This window comes from Sorex fumeus, unplaced genomic scaffold (assembly GCF_029834395.1).
Source record: "Sorex fumeus unplaced genomic scaffold, SorFum_2.1 ptg000131l, whole genome shotgun sequence".
Lineage (NCBI taxonomy): Eukaryota > Metazoa > Chordata > Mammalia > Eulipotyphla > Soricidae > Sorex > Sorex fumeus.
The window spans coordinates 39,250,417-39,267,825 of NW_026606188.1; the positions used below are offsets into that span (position 1 = coordinate 39,250,417).

At 43.5% G+C, this 17,409-nt stretch overlaps 3 protein-coding genes across 3 annotated transcripts in view; 1 reads left to right on the plus strand and 2 right to left on the minus strand.

The window, feature by feature from the left end:
- The window catches only part of STXBP3 (syntaxin binding protein 3), a 66,189-nt gene extending 62,828 nt beyond the window's left edge, over positions 1–3,361 (plus strand). The window contains exon 19 of the mRNA XM_056139032.1: positions 229–3,361. Coding sequence (XP_055995007.1) covers positions 229–323 — 95 coding nt within the window. The 3' untranslated portion in view covers positions 324–3,361. The remainder of the gene's footprint in view (positions 1–228) is intronic.
- The window catches only part of CLCC1 (chloride channel CLIC like 1), a 200,085-nt gene that overhangs the window by 54,867 nt on the left and 127,809 nt on the right, over positions 1–17,409 (minus strand). The gene's annotated exons all lie outside the window — the stretch shown is intronic.
- AKNAD1 (AKNA domain containing 1) overlaps positions 8,385–17,409 on the minus strand; it is a 42,558-nt gene continuing 33,533 nt past the window's right edge. The window contains exons 9-13 of the mRNA XM_056139010.1: positions 14,159–14,281; positions 13,970–14,071; positions 11,746–11,827; positions 9,217–9,346; positions 8,385–8,516 (exon numbers count right to left, since the gene is read on the minus strand). Coding sequence (XP_055994985.1) covers positions 8,385–8,516; positions 9,217–9,346; positions 11,746–11,827; positions 13,970–14,071; positions 14,159–14,281 — 569 coding nt within the window. The remainder of the gene's footprint in view (positions 8,517–9,216; positions 9,347–11,745; positions 11,828–13,969; positions 14,072–14,158; positions 14,282–17,409) is intronic.

The following is a 17,409-nucleotide window of genomic DNA, read 5'->3' on the forward strand; positions in this document are numbered from 1 at the left end:
AAACCTGAGGACAGCCAGGTATGGCCCAAAAGTACAAAAATAGAAAAGAAAGGGAAAGTTTGAAATACTAGTATAGGCAGATTTCAGAAAAAACTTGTTAAAGACAATTTAACAAGTATCCTGGTGCACCCAGGATACTACACTTAACATATTTGAAGGACTGGGTAATATAATTAACTTAAAGAAGTTTAACTGATACTGTCTGAAATTTTATTTTTCCCCTACCAGGTTCTACGCACATTTTAACACCCAGAAAGCTGTTGGATGATATTAAGATGCTGAATAAGCCCAAGGATAAAGTCTCCTTTATTAAGGATGAATAACATACTCTTTTGGTTTGAGATTCTTATTAATATGGCTTACTAAAAGATGAAGTCAATATGGCTGTCTTGTAATTTAAACAATGTAAATATTTTATGGAATAATTCAGATATATTTCTTATGGGCTGTTTATGACTACATATCACTAGATTTTTCAGTTTAATAATTTAAATGTTATTGCTGCTTTGTAGATGATGTAAGATGTTAAAACACTTTCTTAAAGGAAATTTTTTCACCTTTGGAACAAAATACAGAGTTGTAGGTAATTTTTTACAGTCACCTGTGTACATACTAATTACTTGGAAACTTACCTGCCCTTTGATGAAATAGTTTTTGGATTGGAGGAGGCGGGAAAGGAATGACTTTTAATGAAAAGTTATTAAAGTAAAAGCTATAAATGTGAGTGAATCATAGAATGATTTTCTATGTGAAGTTTTTCTTTCATCTGAAACACCTTTATGTGTAGAATAATTCAAACATTCATAGAAATAAAATTATTTCACAGAGCCAGATCAAAGTATCTTGTTTAGGACCAAAGAGATAGTATAGGAGTTAAGGTGTATGTCTTGCTTGTGGCAGATCCCTGTTTTGTCCCTGGCACTGCATGGTTTCCTGAGCATTGCCAGGAGTGACCCCTAAGCACCAAGTTGGTAATAACCCCCCAGCACTGCTGAGTATGCCTCTAACGCCTCCCCCCCGAAGTATCTTTCCTAGATACTTATATTATATCATTTTAAGCCATGTGTGGGCCGGAGTGATAATACAGCAGGTAGGATGTTTACCTTGTACATGGCCGACCCGGGTTCAATCCCCGGCATCCCATGTGGTCCCCCAAGCATCACCAGGAGTAATTCCTGAATGCAGAGCCAGGAGTAACCCCTGAGCATCGCTGGGTATGACCCAAAAAGCAAAAATGAAATAAAAACCATGTGTGTTTATTAGAAAACAAAATCATGAACATTCTAACAAAATAAATACTAGAAAATTACTTGAAGAGGGGAGCGAAAGTGATGTTGGGAAATTTAAAGGTTCTAAGCAGAATTTCGAAGGTAAATAATACACCTGCATTCAGAGAGATAGTACACAGGTTAAGGTATTTGCCTTGTATACAGCCAACTTCAATTCAATCCCAACACCTGCCAGGAGTGATCCCTGATGCTCAGTCAGGACTGAAACCTGAACACCACCGGGTGAGACTCCCAACCTCCTTCCACAGAAAAAGTGCCATTAAACTTCACATTGATGCCTTTAATCTTCACACTGTTGATTTTTTAAAAAATGTAATATTTGGGGACTGGGGTATGTAACTCATCAGTAGAGCACTATTGCATGTGTGAGGCTCTAGGTTTGATCCCTGGTGCTGTAAAAACAAATGAAACAATTAAGAAATACGATGTACTAATGTTTGCCCACGGTGGATAGTATGAGGATATGTTTACATATATATGTGTGTGCGTAACCATAATTTTCTTGTTTCGCTTTTTTTATTTCTAGTGCTGTATTACTTGGATGCCTTTGAAAACTTACAATATGAATTTCTAGCAATGATATAACTCAACAGTATTGATACATTTAAAATACTATTTAGAATGTGTATGTTGATTCAGTACCTTCTATAGCCAAGTTCTAAATTCACCCATTGTGGGTCTGGAAAGATAGCCAGGAGTAACCCCTGGGCATTGCAGTTGTGACCACAAAACAAAAAGAAAAGGAATTTACCCATTTTTTTATTCTAGAACACTATGATAGGTTGGTTTTGTTTTTAATGTTTCACTTTGTTTTATCCATGTGTGTTTGATTTTAGTGTGAAAAGATGTGGCAGGAATTTTCCCTTAGCATTTGGATCCCCCTGCCCCCATCTCGTAACACAGGGCAATTTTTGGAAGCTCAAAGTAGAGTTTTTTTTTGAGCAATTCAGTTTCTGCCGATAGTTTGCATTTGGTCAAGTCACCTGTGGTGGCTGTGTCACTGGACAGGTTAGCTCCAGCAGACAGTAGTTGTAGCAACCAGACTCCCTTTGTCTGCCGCCTCCTCTTCCGTTCCTGTCCCTCCCTCAGAGAGCAGCTTTCTTCGACCTTTCACACCTGAGGGTCGGCACCTGTCCTGCATGCAGGTGTGGGCCAGGCACTAAGCCAGGGTGCCAGGCCTGTGGTCTGCCGTCTTTGCACCCCTGTAGGCCCACACCAATTTCTGAACAGGAGGCCAAAGCTCACTGCCTTGATCATGTAAGCCAGTTCGTCCCCTTCAGATTTTTCTGTAATTGTAAAGGCTTAGTTCTCTGTATTAAATCACTTTCTGCTAAACTATCTAGAGGATTTTGTGTTCTCATACAGTATTTAATAGGATCAGTTTAATTTTTTTCTAGACAACCATGTACTGTATCAGAATTTAGTGGGTAATCCCTATTCCCCAAGTAATCTGAAGTGCTCCCTTTAGACTTAATTCATTTTAGTGTTTTGGTATTTCTGGGTTCTGTTTTATTGACCTGTAATCATGGGATTTTTTTTTCTCCCTATCTAATTTGTAGTATGTTTTAGAATGCGATGTACATAAATTCTACCCACGCCTTACTTAATGTTTTCTGACAGTTCTATTTTTCTAGATGAACCTCACTGTTATTTTTGTTGGTTATTTCTGGGGGGAGAAGAAGGAGGTGCACCCAACAATGTTCAGAGGTTACTCCTGGCTCTGCACTCAGGAATTACTCCTGGAGGTGTTCGGGAACCATGTGGAATGCGGAGGATCAAACCCGGGTCTGCCACATACAAGGCGAACACCCTACCTGCTGTACTGTCTTTCCAGCCCCATTTGTTGACTTTTTGAAAAATGTTATTTTGGTGTTTTTATTTGGTTAGCAGTAAAATTTATAGATTTACATTAGGAAAACTTGATATATTTATAATATTGAAACAATATTCAACAATTTAGAGAATGTTTTTATTACCTAATTCTTTATGATGCTGCATATTATCATAATATATATATCTCATGGTTCTATCTGGATTCAATATTTTCTTCTATTTAGATTCCTCTGTATACAAAAACTGATATATTAATTTCATAACTTTTTTACTTAATAATAAAATAATATGCAAATGTTTACTCATTACTTCATGTGGACCGAGCTAATCTCCTTTGCTCCACTAAGGACCGGTTCATTATCATTTCCAATTTATTTGTTTTTTAATCTTATTTTCCCCCTTTCCTTCTCTTTGGGTGTTGGTGCAACGACGTGGGGTCACCCAGATGCTTGATGGTGGTGCTCACCCACTTGGTTGAGGTGCTCACCAGGTGTCCTGCGTCAGCCTTCAGTGTTCACAGCCTCAGCTTCACCAGAGGGCACATACTTTTTCCACTGCAGTGCTTGTACACTGGTTTGCCCGGGGGTCACACTCCTTGATTTTTGGATGCGCACATTCTGATCGTAGTGCTTGCCAACGGTTGCTGGGTTGCTCACACAGGTGTTTGGCTGCAGTATTAGGGTCACACACCAGGTGTTGGGGGGGGGGGCACTTCACTGACAAGTCACCTATCCAGCGACCTGTTGGAATAGCACCAAGGCCCAAACAAAACGTATGAGAATCTGTCACATACAGCACAGAACATCATTTCTTCTTCATGATGGGGTTGTTCACCTACAAGTTTTACGTTCCATGCATTGCCACGGGCAGGTCTTAATGATAGAAACAATCTTCATAGTCATATCCAGGCACGTGCACTGGGGGATGCTCACTGTTGCAATGCCAGTAGTCAAACAGCAGGTGTTTGGGCTGAACTTCATGCTTTCGAACAGCACCAGAGGTCAAACAGCCTGGTTCCAGGTAAATGCTTTCACCCTGGGCCCCTGAACTTTAGTACCCCCTGGACATTGCTGGACGTGGCTCTTATGTCTTTTTCTTTCAATCTTACCCCTCCCCACCCTCTCCGTCTTAAAGCTGAGGGAACTAAGGCGCAAAGAGAAGATATAATGTAGTCTGGATATGTATGTGGCGATGAAAGGCTTTGCATTGATAATTGTTTCTCTCTTTAATCACCATGAGCTACATTGACAAAGTTGCTCATGATTGGGTTCTAGTCGGACAGTGTTCCATGGTTCCTTCACCAATGTACATTTCCCAACACCAATACCCCCAGTTTCCCTCCTGCCAATTCACCCCCATCCCCTGCCTGCCTCTATGGCAGACGGTTTTCTTCTCTCAATATGTTTCTTATATCCAGAATGAGAAAAGTTATCACCAGTGAGAGGTAAGAGGGTCAATTCTAATATTTTTATTTTATCTGTGCTCCTTTTATCCGGTATCTGTTTAGGTTCCGGATGTGTGGAACATAGATTTAGGACTAATCCGTGCCTTGTGGCAAATGAAATGGAGTACAGTGATTGCAAAGATCATCCCATTCATTCACTCTTAACACCTCAGTTGATCATTTTGCCTTACCACACAGGGAATTTTTTGAGACTCACATTTCACACATATTTTAGACTTAGAGTTGGACAGACCCTTTGTTTCCCAAGTCTGTTGTTCAAATTGAACTATTAGCAATGACATAAATGCCTCGTATATGCAGATTCCCCGCCATGGGAAAAAGACTAGTTGTCGCAGCTAACTGAAGCCACTCGTTCCCTATTGAAGCTGCTTAGCTTCCTGTTGAAATGAGTTATGTTTTGATACAGTAGGTTCACTGTGTGCAGGCATGAAATGTAACTAAACTGTCTTTTACAGTAAAATTTCTTTATTCTATTCCAAGGCCCCTGACCACTGTTAGCCGAGAACCAAAACAGCAGTTCATAAAGACAAAAATTTTAGGTTTTGGGCAAAAGGGCCCAATGATCCTGGCAATTTATTTCATAAGGTGAAATGCTTCCATAAGTCAGTTCTGCCCTAGGTATTTTATAACCTTTATGAGTCCAGTCAGGATGCAGGCAGACTTCTCTGTAAAAGTCAAAGGAGCAGGCAGGCTCCGGAGATAGCTTAGTAGGTTGCAGTTCATGCTTTGCACCTGGGGCAGGTTTAACCCCAGCACCACAGGCAGCAACGCGCCCACCCCCAAGCCTCAGTACAGAAGTAGCCGCTGAGTACACACAGCTGTGACTAACCTCAAAACAACCCCAAAACGTAACCCAAAAAAGTCTTCCTTCCACAGCAAAATTTCTATTGCCAAAATTATGAGTATTAACAATAAATACTCATATTTTAGTAAGACGTCTTAAAAAAATATTAGAAGGATTACAACCAAGACAAATAGCAAAAGATGCGTCTTCCAGGGAGGTTGGTTTCTTTCACAGTGGCAGGGATCAGACTCAGGACCTTAGCATGTGCAAAGCAAGTTCTCTCTCTCTGAGCTACATGCCTGACAAAGATGAGCTTTCTTATGTCCAACAGTGACCTGAAGTGAATGGCGAGAGCTTTTTCTTCAGAGGAAGTGGAGCGTCCCTCCTGCTGTCCCCGTCCTGGCTGCCTCGGGCAACTGGAGCACAGGGCAAGGGAGGAGGCCTCTGCTTGGGCTTTGTCTGCAGCCCCGGTCTCTGGGCCATCCTGACTCAGCAGCAGGCATGCAATGACTTTTACTTACCAAGCTTGTTTTTCTGGTTTGTCACTTGGAATCAAACTAAAAGAGGTTTATCTGGGTGACTCAAAGGAATTGTGACTACAGAATCAGAAAATATAAAGATTTCCTTGTAAAATTTAGAGTCTAGCCTGCTCAACTCTTTGAAGACCTGGTTTGTTTGTTTGTTTTTGAATTAGGCTTGCTGCATCATGGTTGTTTATTAGGGTCTCCAGACACCACGGGAATGTAGCTTAATAAAGCAGAGATGGCCAAATGGCGGGGAGAGAGGGGTCCACCCTGTTAGTGCTGAGGCAACTCCTGATACTGCTTGGGGGGACTGGATCAGAGTTTCCAAATGCAACAACATGTACACCAGCCCAACTGCCCTGGGTCACACATCTAAGAACAAGGATGATTACAGTTATTAGTTTCTATAAAGGTTGATTTGGGGCATTAGGAACATTCATTTGTGTTCCTTTCAAACTTGGGTTATATGTTTTTGCTTGAGTTACCCAGGGGCTTTTCAAAATTTATGTGCAAAAATTGTGCATGTTTCCTTCTATACTCAGCAGCTTCTAAAAGAGGGTTGACCCTCCTAACAAGGTTAAGCATTAATGAATCTTAGAAGAACACTTCATAGCCTAATGGTAGCGATGCAAGCCAGGAAAAAAGGAGGCTATAAAGTTGTGATAAAATTTAACTATGTGATAGTTCTAGAAGTCTCTCTGCATCCACAGTTCAAGTTGCTTTTTCTGCCTCTTAAAAATAATACTATCGGGCTCGGGAGAAAACTCAAGGGCTTTGCATGCCAGAACCCGTGTTCAACCCCTGGCCCCATATGGTCCCCTAAACACCAAGATCCAAACCAGAAGTAGCTTCTGAACACTGCCAGATAGGATCTGAATGCAAACAAAAAATACTACTACTAGTTATTCCTAAATTTTTTATATTGCTGCAGATAATAGTAAATTTAGCCACAAGTCAGTTATCTCCTGGCTGGTCTCTTTTTTCCTTTTTTTTTTTTTTCCTTTTTGTGTCTCACTTGGTGATGCTCAGGGGTTACTCCTGGCCCTGCACTCAGGAATCACTCTTGGCGGTGCTCAGGGGACCGTATAGGATGCTGGGAATTGAACCCAGGTTGGCCGTGTGCAAGGCAAACACCCTACCCGCTGTGCTATCACTCTGGGCCTCGGCTGGTCTCTTCTTTATCTCTTCTACAGTACCCTAAACCAGTTTCCAAATCCCAAAGTCAAAACTAGTCCTTTCTCCAGTCAGCTAGACAAATAGCGGCTGCCTCGGTCACCACAACAACTTGCAAAATGGGAATGGACTCTTGGTCCCCTTCCCTAACCGCCACGCTGCTGCTGTGGGGTGGGAGTCATCTGTTGACTGGAGAAGATGGCATTAGGAAGCTGCAGGAAAGAACCAGTATTTGCTGTTTTAGTAAGGGGGTTATAAATTGGTCTTTAAAATCTTGCTTTGATAATTCGGGGCTGGAATAAGATTACAAGGGGTAGGGTGCTTGCCGGGCCTGTGGTCAGCCCAGGTTCCAGCCCCGGCATCCCATATGGTCTCCAGAGGACAGAGCCAGGAGTAACCCCTGAGCATTGCCAGGTGTGGTCCAAAATCCAAAAGATATAATAATAAATCCTATTTTGATAACTTTATATAAAATACTGAAAAATTGACTTGATCTCTGCCACATAGTTGTAATGAGTTGTTTTCACTTTCCCCCAGAGCTCATTAATCTAGAACTATATTTTTTGCATATTTCTAATGTTAAGAGGTCTTTAAAGATATAATTTGGAAGAAAAGCATAAAAATGTCATAAGTAGGGCAGGAAAGATAGTACAGTGGGTGAGTATTTGTCTTACACGTAGCCCACCCAGGTTCCATCCCAGGTACTTCATATGGTCTCCAGAGCCCCACCAGGAGTGATCCCTGAGCTCAGAGCCAGGAGTAAGCCTGAGCACTGCCTGATGTGACCCCCAAAACAGTTTTGGTTTATGAGTTAGGAATAAGTTGTTTTTAAATAAAAACCTGTTTTGCTTTTCATTTTAAGAATTGGGTCCTTTAAACATGATTGCCACTCAGTGCCTCTTTTGCAAACCACAACACCCAAAAGGAGAGAGAACAAAAGGGAATGCCCTGCCACAGAGGCAGGGTGGGATGGGGGGAATGGTGGGGTGGGAGGGATACTGGGACCCGTGGTGGTGGAAAATGGGCACTGGTGGAGGGATGGGTATTTGATCATTGTACAGTTGAAACCCAAGCACAAAAATTTGTAAGTCTACAACTGTACCTCATGGTGTCTCACTAATAAAAATTAAAAAAAAGAATTGGGTCCTTTTCCTGCCCCCTCCCCCCAATCTAAACAAGTTATGTTCCTAATTGGTTAAGGTTTTTGTGTTTTTTCTCTAGAAAATTTTCTTCCTAAGTCATCAAATAAAATATATTGGGAGAAATATTAAGTTTTTGCTGCATTTTTTTTAAATACTTGAATGCCTGGGGTTGAATTAGTATTTCAGTTGATTCCTCCATCTCTGTACTTTGGCCAGATCTTCTGCTATAGTCCTAATCATCTTATCCGTGGTTTCTTTCAAAATGGTTGCTGTCCTTATGGCATGCCCCAAAGACGTGTTTAAAACCTACAGAGGAAAAAGTCCACATATTGAGTTACATAACTTCACTACTGTTTGTATTTCATTCTTCTCTCATTATTAGACATCGCCGGGTGCAAGGTTCAGAGTATTCTGTTTTCCCGCCCAGTCTATTTCTGTTTTTGAGAGTTGATCTCCTTGGAAACTAGTCTGAAATGCAATCTATTTTTCAAGGAAAGAGGAAAAAAAGACAACTGTGACTGACCCGCAGGAATCATTCAGGTCAGAAAGTCACAGGGCCGTTTCCCTGCTGTGGAGGGCGAGCTGTGAGGAAGAAGGGAGGTTCCTGGGGACCCTCAGGGGCCCTAACCATTGGGAGGAGCCATGGGTCTACAGCACATTGGAGAGAATTCCGAGTTGCTGATCTGAAAATAGGAAACAGCTGGAAACTCGAACCCCAGTACTGGAAAAGACCTGGAAGCAGCTGGCAGCAGTCCCCAGGGCCGTCCAGCCTGCGCCAGGGAAACCCCGTAACAAGCACCACCCTCGAACACTGCATCCAGGAAATCTGCCTTGGAGACAACGGGAATAATACAAACCTCGTGACTCTCTGACTGAGTCGTGGCATCTGGCTGAGCGCATTGTATTTTCTGATGCTCTCATATTACAATCACGTAGAAGCATCCATTTGGTAATCAAGGCCAAACTTAAAAGCAAGGATTTAATTTTTTTTTTTCTAAGTCCTCACCTCAGGTTCTGTTTCTTTGATGCTGCTAACGTTGTGTAAGCATTTGTTTCCAGAAAATCTGCAGGAGTGGAAATGGGGTGAGGGTGTAGCAGGGTCTGAACTGTAGTTCAGAAAAGCTGCAGGGTATTTTCTGGAAGGCAGAAGCAAATGGATACTCTGTTAAGTGTCACCCTCATCTCTGTGGGCTCAGGAAGGGGCAGAGGGTGGAGGACTGTCTGCCTTTCGGAGTGCTCAGAGTCCTGTAGTTACTATGACCAGGAAGGGTGTTTCTCCCTGGAATTTCTCTCCTTTTCCATGAGCACAAAAAGAAACAAGACTTTTATTTTTATTCCATTTTTATCCTTTGGAGGTCAGCCTTCTACCCTGCATATTTTAAAAAAAAATCTCCCATTTGCAGGCTCCCTTTAGATGAATTCATTTTAATTCAGGTGAGCTCACACAACAGGGAGGCAGCTGTAGCAAAAACTGAAGAGCACGGGGCCTGGGCAATAGCACAGAGAGATGGGGGGGGGTGTATGCCCACTTCAGGCAACACCTGGGCCCCCTAACCGCTCAGCGGCACTGCAGCTCAGAATCCAAGCTTGGGGCAGTGGGCTGAGCATTGCCCCTAAACCAAAGCAAAGCACCCTTCGCTCCCCCCCCCCCCACACACACACACACTGGAACCATGATTCTGTCTTGGTATGACCCATAGCCTAAAGGGCATTGGGTGCCAGGAGCAGTATATGCAGTTGTTCTCATTGAACACTGCACAATTGTAGGGAGTTCCGTTCCTTAAGTCCATGTGAAGGGCACTGTCTGTTGTGCATAATTATTGTGAGCCTCAGTGCTGCCCTGCGACTCCTGCCGGTGCCAGGTCTGCCATGGCACCTTCCTCACATCTTCCCTCTTGCTTGAGTCAAGTTCCCTTTCTGAAGTATTAACGTCTGTAATACCATAAACTTGTGAGCCAAATCTCCAGAAAGTGACTTCAGGTACTTGGTGAATTCAGACCCTCCCCCTACCACATTAGCCACAGGTGCCCCTGCAGATGAGGCTGTCGTGTTGGATTTATCCTGCAGTTGAGAGAAGTGATTCAGCAGTGGGTCCCTGACCCACAGAGAACTGCCCGGCAGTGTACGTGCATGCAGTGCAGGGGGAAACCGTCAGCCCCAGGCCCCAGTCAGTCACTCCTTGGGCAGTTCCCACTGTTGGCGTGCTTGTTGGGAGCCAGGTACCATCCTAAGTGTTTTATTTGGGGGCTGAAGAGTTTAGACAGTAGGTGGGTTGCTTTCCTTGCATAGTGCTGACCCAGTTGGATCCCTGGTGCCCCATATGGTTCCAGAAGCCCTGCCAAGAGTGATCCTGGAGCTCAGAGCCAGGAGTAAGCCCTGAACCCCGGAGGTGTGGACCTTCCACCCAAATTTCCCTATAACCTGCCACTGCTTTATTTGTACTCATCCATCAGTGAGGTGAACCCTAGTATTCCTTTTGGAGTATAATAGAGGAACATAATAGGGGAAAAAAGAGGCATGGAGAGATCAAGCAAGCTGTTGGAGGTCAAAGAATGAAATAACCCCCCAAAGTCCCCAGAAGCCACTTTCTTAAGTGCTGCACTGCACTATGGGAAGAGTAAAGGTTTAAACAGAGTGCAGCTGCAGTGCCTGAGCTTCCCACCTATTGATTATTAATTCCACCTCGTAGTTTAGCTCAATACTGGGACTTCCTGTCTTGGCCTGGCTGTCTCGGTCATTTCAACTAGACTATTGTTATCAGCCTCTTAGGTGGTCTTTATTCTCTGCTCTTGATGACATAGTAGCTAGAGTGATCTTTCCAGGTTTTAAAAAGAAAACTTTTTTACGACTCTGGTTTAAAAACTCCAGTGGCGGGGCCGGAGCAATAGTACGATGGGTTTTGCCTTGCATGCAGCTGACCCAGGTTTGATCCCCGGCATCCCATATGGTCCCCCTCAGCACCGCCAGGAGTAATTCCTGAGTGCAGAGCCAGGAGTAACCCCTGTGCATCACTGGGTATGACCCAAAAAGAAAACAAAAACAAAAACTCCACTGGCTTCCCATTGTTCCTAGGACGCTGAGCATCTTACAGCAGGCAGGCCCCTACCCATCCTCCCTCCCAGCCTCCCTTCAGACTCCTGATCCTGTTCCACCACCACTCTAGACTCTACACACACTATTGTGAACGTGCCGCTCCAGAATGTTGAGACTGGAATGTTCTCCACTCTTACTCCACGTACTCTTGCTAGCTCGTCCAAACTTGCCCTCCTTCAGCAATCTGCACACGCCCTTCTTAACTTTTACAATGACTGCTAACTCCTTTGCAGAAAAGATAAGCTCCACGTGGGGCAGGATCAGGCATTGATGACATTCCAGTGTTCCTCGGCACCTCACAGGGTACCCTGCAGGTGACACTCCCGTACTGACTGAATTAACCAGCGCTACTCCTTGGCACCTAGCTGACCTCATGCAGTAACTTGATGTACAACAAGGGGTTGCTGTATTTTGTTATGAATAACAGTAGTAAAATACTTACTTTCCTGGTATGAGCACATACTCATCTTCATAGGATTTTGAATTTGCCGTCCAGGAACAGATCGATTCTGATTTTGAACAGGCTGAAAAATGTTAGTTATTATTAAATTCAGGTCATTAAAAAAATGATGCCCAAGTAGTGACTATGTGGGTACCATTTTCTGAACTTTTCCATGTAAATGAAGCCTTTCATAAGCTGTTGTAGAGGGGGCTAGAGCAATTGTATACAGTTGGTAGGGCACTGGTCTTGCATGTGACCGACCAAGGTTCGGTCCCTGGCACCTTATATGGCCCCCCAAGCCCTGCCAGAAGTGACCCCTAAGCACTACTGGGTGTGGCCCAGAAACAAGCAAGATGTTATTAAATAGGAAATTAGGTGAATAGAAGTCAGAAAAACTTTATCAAGTATTCTGAATTCAGAAAAAGAAATTAGCTCTTGAAAGAAGCGTCAGTGGGAGTCAAGATCCAAGTCTGGTTCCTCTGGGTGCCAGCATGTTGTTGAACCCCATTCTCCACTGTCTGCAGAATGGAGGGGCCTGACCTTTTCAGAAGACAGACAAATGGGTTTTTGGAAGTTCTTTCCAACTCTAGGAGGAAGGACTCTAGAACGCAGACTGTGATTTCAATAAATTCCAAAAGGTAGAGACCTAAGTGTAGCAAAGTCACATTGGAAGATAGAAGGAAGAGAGAAAAAAGTTCTTGTGCCTTTTACAGCCTTCTCTGGCAGCTTCTTCACCTTCCCTTACTCTCCCCTTTTCTATCTTCCCCTCATCCTCCCTGAAGATCTCCTGTCTTATTTGCTGGTTTCAGTGGCTAGGAGCATCCCAAAGAAGAAGGACTAGGGGAGAGATAGTGCCCCACACAGGAAAGGCGGGTCAGTAGCCAGAAAGTCCAAATGGAGTTCTGCTGGTCACTCAGACTTGCGCTGTGAAAAAAAACACTAACAAGCTCAGAGTGTGTCCTTTGGTAAGTCTCCAGATACAATTTTTGATTGAATCTAAACTGCAGAAACTCAAGAGTAAAAAAGCACCGAGGTGCCCCTGGCCCAGTTCTAATCCAACATCCAAATCTCCAACCTCCTGGCAAAGTCCATTACTTCTCAGTCTATAGACAGAGACCACAACAGCCCAGTCTGTTTTCTGCTCTAGTTGTTGAGAGGTTTTTGATGGTTTGAATGTTGAGTAAGAGAGGTCTCCCTGTGATTCGGCTAATGGATTTCAAGATCAGATTTCAGATGACACCCTTGCTTTTCTCATTGACATGTTGGAACAATAGGATTCATGGATTATAAATCCAGAGACCAGAGATAGTGAGAAAATTCAGGGAGATGGCTCAAAGGACTAAAACATAGACACTGCAGACAGGAGTCCTGGGTTCAATATCCAGCACCATATGATTCCCTGAGCACTAGCTCCCCTCCAAAAATAGAAGATATGGGTCAAGAAAGACTCAGTGGGCATAAGCACATATTTGTATGCAGAAAGCCCTTATTTGACCCACAGCACTCTGTGGTTTCCTGAGCACCACCAGAAGCAATCCCAAACACTGAGCTGGGAGTAACCCCTGAGCACTGTTGGCTGTTGCACAAGAAGAAGAAAAAGGAAGCAGGGAAGGGAAAGAAAGAGAAGTATCCCTCTCTGCAGTAACAGTCCCTGCTTATTTATCTGCATAAAATAACCCTTTGCTTTGGGCATGTAACCACATTTTGCCTTTCCTTTTCCTTATTTAGTTATGTGTTTGTATTCTATAGGCTATTAGTCTCTTGGGGAGGAAGGAGTCATATTGTTTTCATCCTTGTAAGCAAATGCTCATGAAATTTTAATTCCAAAGTTCTAACTTTTACATTGAAATTTCAAAAATTCCTTCATTGCTAATTTCTGTATATGCTAACTTTTATTAAGAATCCATTGCCTTTGACACTCTTTAATAATACTAATTTCAACTATTCCTTAATTTGCTCAGAAAATATTATTTAATGCCAAATCGCACTGCTAGTGTAATTTTTGAAGTCTGTTATTGCTAGGATTCCCTACCTCCCAGCCCTGGTCTCACCTGTTGCCCTAAGCTGCTGTGGAATCATGAGTAAGGTAGGTGCTAAAGACCTGGAGGCACACTGGAGAGGGCAGGACCCCCCAAATGGAGGCAGTGACCTTGGGATATGGGTGTCCCATGCCTGAAAAGCTAAACTGCTTATAAAGATAAGATTATAAAGGAAATGTACTTACTAGATGAAGAATTCGTATTTTCATTTAAAAAGCAGAGCGGGACACTTTTTTCAGTGTGATTGAAGTAATTCTCTCCTGGGATATTGTATTTGTAATGAAATGCTGAAAAGAAATCATTAGGAATATAGCTCATTGCCTGGGAACACGGTTGTCCCCTTTCCCTTCTTACTGAAATCTGGTCACCCCCACCTTTAGATGCTTCCTGGGGGCAGGCTCCTGGGGGGCGATGAAGCTTAGAGGCACAGTCCTCGCATTCATTGTTCTGCAGATCAGTGCCAGACAGAAAGCAGCAGTTGTGTCCCATATCAGAACCTGTAAGAACCCAAGTTGACAGGATAGATGAATGAGTTTCTGTATTTTTCTTAATTTTTAATTTTTTTAATTTATTTTTTAATTGATTCACCATGAGGTACAGTAACAAAACTTTCATGTTTGTGTTTCAATCATATAGTCATCAAACACCATCCCTTCACCAGTGCACCAAAATCCCCAGTATCTCCTCCCCCCACTTCCACCCCTCCCTGTGCCTGTGTGGCAGACAATTTGCACAATACTCTCTTTCTCTATTTTAGTTACCTTCAATATTTCGAGACCAGTCCCACCATTACTCATACCTGCCTTAAAGGCAATGCTAGACAATTTGTTTTGTGTTGTTTGTTATGGATATGATATAATGTTGCGTAGCCGCAAGAGTGGCCATGCGCCCTAGAAATTCTAAAATTTTAATAATTAGAATCTGAAGAGATCACTGCAGCAAGTTGCTCGGGTCCAAGATTCATTTGTGTGTCTCTGGATCATGGCTGTGTGGGAGCTTGAATAGATAGTGGCCAGATGTGGCATCATCTCAGAGTCTCATCAGGACAGGTGGTGGGGGGAGAAGGGTCCACTCCCCCCTGTCCCATGAGGCTTGGCATTTGCCACCACTGCCACTCGTACCTGGAGCTTGTCACTGACTTCTAGAAAATGGCAGCTGCTGGGGGAGTTTCTGTATTAGTAGCACAAATAGTGGCAAGCTGAACTCTACATCTACAGATAATCTCAACACCTAAATGCTCACCTTTTCCAGATGTATTACAAGGGCAATTATCACTCCGAGGTGACATTTGGAACCCTTATAACAACTGAGATACATGGTATGAGCATCTGAAGATTTACCTATCACATGCTTAGCAAAGACCTGCTGAAATCATTCAAGAGAAAATAGTCTACTGAATTATCCGACACTCTTGAATTTGTAGTTATTTCTTCCGATTTGCCTTGATATATCCTCATTCTCTTCTCAGACACTGCTGTGACAAGAACTTGGTTTTTTTACCTGGGCCATCAGAAAGATGGTTTTCCTTACATCAGATCTGTAATTCCGGATGGAAGCCTGAATTATATCTTTGGTATCTAATCGGTACCAAAGGGAAATCAGTTGTAGAAAGCATCATGTCTGATGCAAATCTGGAACTTGTTCGGCAGGCTGTGGTCAGTGGTGCTGTCCAGGTAGGCCAGAGTTGGGACTGGAATCAGGCAGGCAGACAGGTCGGGCTTGGAGTCCAGGCAGCAGGTCAGCTCTGGGAGATGGGGCCCAAACCTCTGCCACTGATGCGTGCCTCGCTACACTCATCATTGCACTCATTTGTAATATCTTTCAAAGGGTAAATCTTAAAATGCAACAAGCACTAGAAAGGTTTTTGTTTTTTCCTTTTCCAAGTCTCAATAATTATAGAATGGCTTCTGAGTCCTGAACCCAGGGCCGTTCCAAAGAGGACGGAAATGCTGTCATCCTGTGGGAAGAGCCGGAAGCCTGGCTCTGCACATACAGCTGGAGTGGTCGGAAACAAACACAGATTCTTTAATCTGTGCTTCTAAAGGCTAAACCTAATTCCTCCCTCCATGGATTTAGTAACTTGTTTCCAACAAATAGAAAAAAACTGTTGTGATGGTATATAATTTCCAAAACTAGGTCAAAAGAAGTCCATGGAAGCTTCTGTCTCAGGCTCCTCCTGAGTCGATCACTCGTGCTGTGGAAACTCAGTGCCAGTCAGTGGTCACAGGCCCAGCAGCCTGGTGGAGAGGCCAGATAAGGTTGGTGAGGAGCTGAAACCTGCCTGTGGTCATGTGAATGCAAGTTCCCACACCCAGTCATGCCTTCAGTGACCACCACTTACCAGTTCTGACAGCAACTTCTTCAGAGACTGGAGACTAGCACAGATTTTCCCAGAAACTGTGAGATAGTCAATGTTTGTTGTTTTGAACCATTAAGTTTTGTGGAGGCTTCATTGCACAGCAGGAGATAACTAATACACCAGTTCTTTGACCCTGCAAAGCCATTTAATTTCTGTCAGTCCCCGTTTCCTTACTATGAATTAAAGGCAATCCTCTCTTATAGAGGCAGTTCACTGTGTCAGCAGTTAGCAAACATTTTACTTCAGGGACCATTTGACACTTGACGCTTGATATCACGTTACTCATCAATTTGCTCAAGCGGGTGCCAGTAATGTCTCCATTCATCCCTGTCACGTGCTAATGTAGCCCAATGGCGTCTGCTTGTTCTAGGAACACGAACAGCCTCAAACCGATTGTTCAGGTTCTTGACGAAGAAGTCTGACCATCTTGTAGGTGGGCGACCATGCAGTCTTTTGACATCCCTTGGAATCCAGTCGCTAACGGCTCTAGTCCAGCAGTCATCTCCAAATCTCACTATGTGTCCAGCCCATCTGATTTTTGAAGCCTTTGCAAATGAGACAGCGTCCCTGATTCTTGACCGTCGACGAAGGAACTCCGGATTCTTTCTCTCATTTGAATGAAGCGTGATACTCCAAGCATAGCTCTTTGGATTCCTCTTTGGGAGACCTGAATAGTGTTCTCATCCTGTTTTCAAAGGACCCAGGTCTCTGAGGCGTATGTTAATGCAGGAAGAACAGTGGAATTGAAGAGATATGCCCAGAACCGGAGGATCTTCGTTCTCTTAGCTATTTCTTTGACGCTCTTGAAGGCGTTCCAAGCCGCTCTCTTCCTCCTGCACAACTCAGGTGCTAGGTCATTCGTCATGTTGACTTCTCAACCTAGGTACACATAACTGTTGCATTCGGAGATGTTCGTTCTGTTGGAAGCAAATGGAATGTCAGGAACGAGACTGTTTCTCATAAACATTGTCTTCATGAGATTCAGCTGTAGTTCGACATTTCCACACTCATGGTCAAAGTCAGCCAGCATTTGTGCTGCTTGGCTAATGTTTGATGTTATTAGAACGATGTGACCAGTGAAGCAGAGGTGGTGTAGTTGCCGACCATCTATCTTCATTCCCATTCCTTCCCATTCCAGTCGTTGCATGATGTTCTTGAGGGTGGTACTGCAGAGTTTCGGTGAAATGGTATCACCCTGCCGAACCCCTCTTTTGACATGGACAATTACTTCTTTGTAGAATGGTGAGATCCTGGTAGTGAATCCGT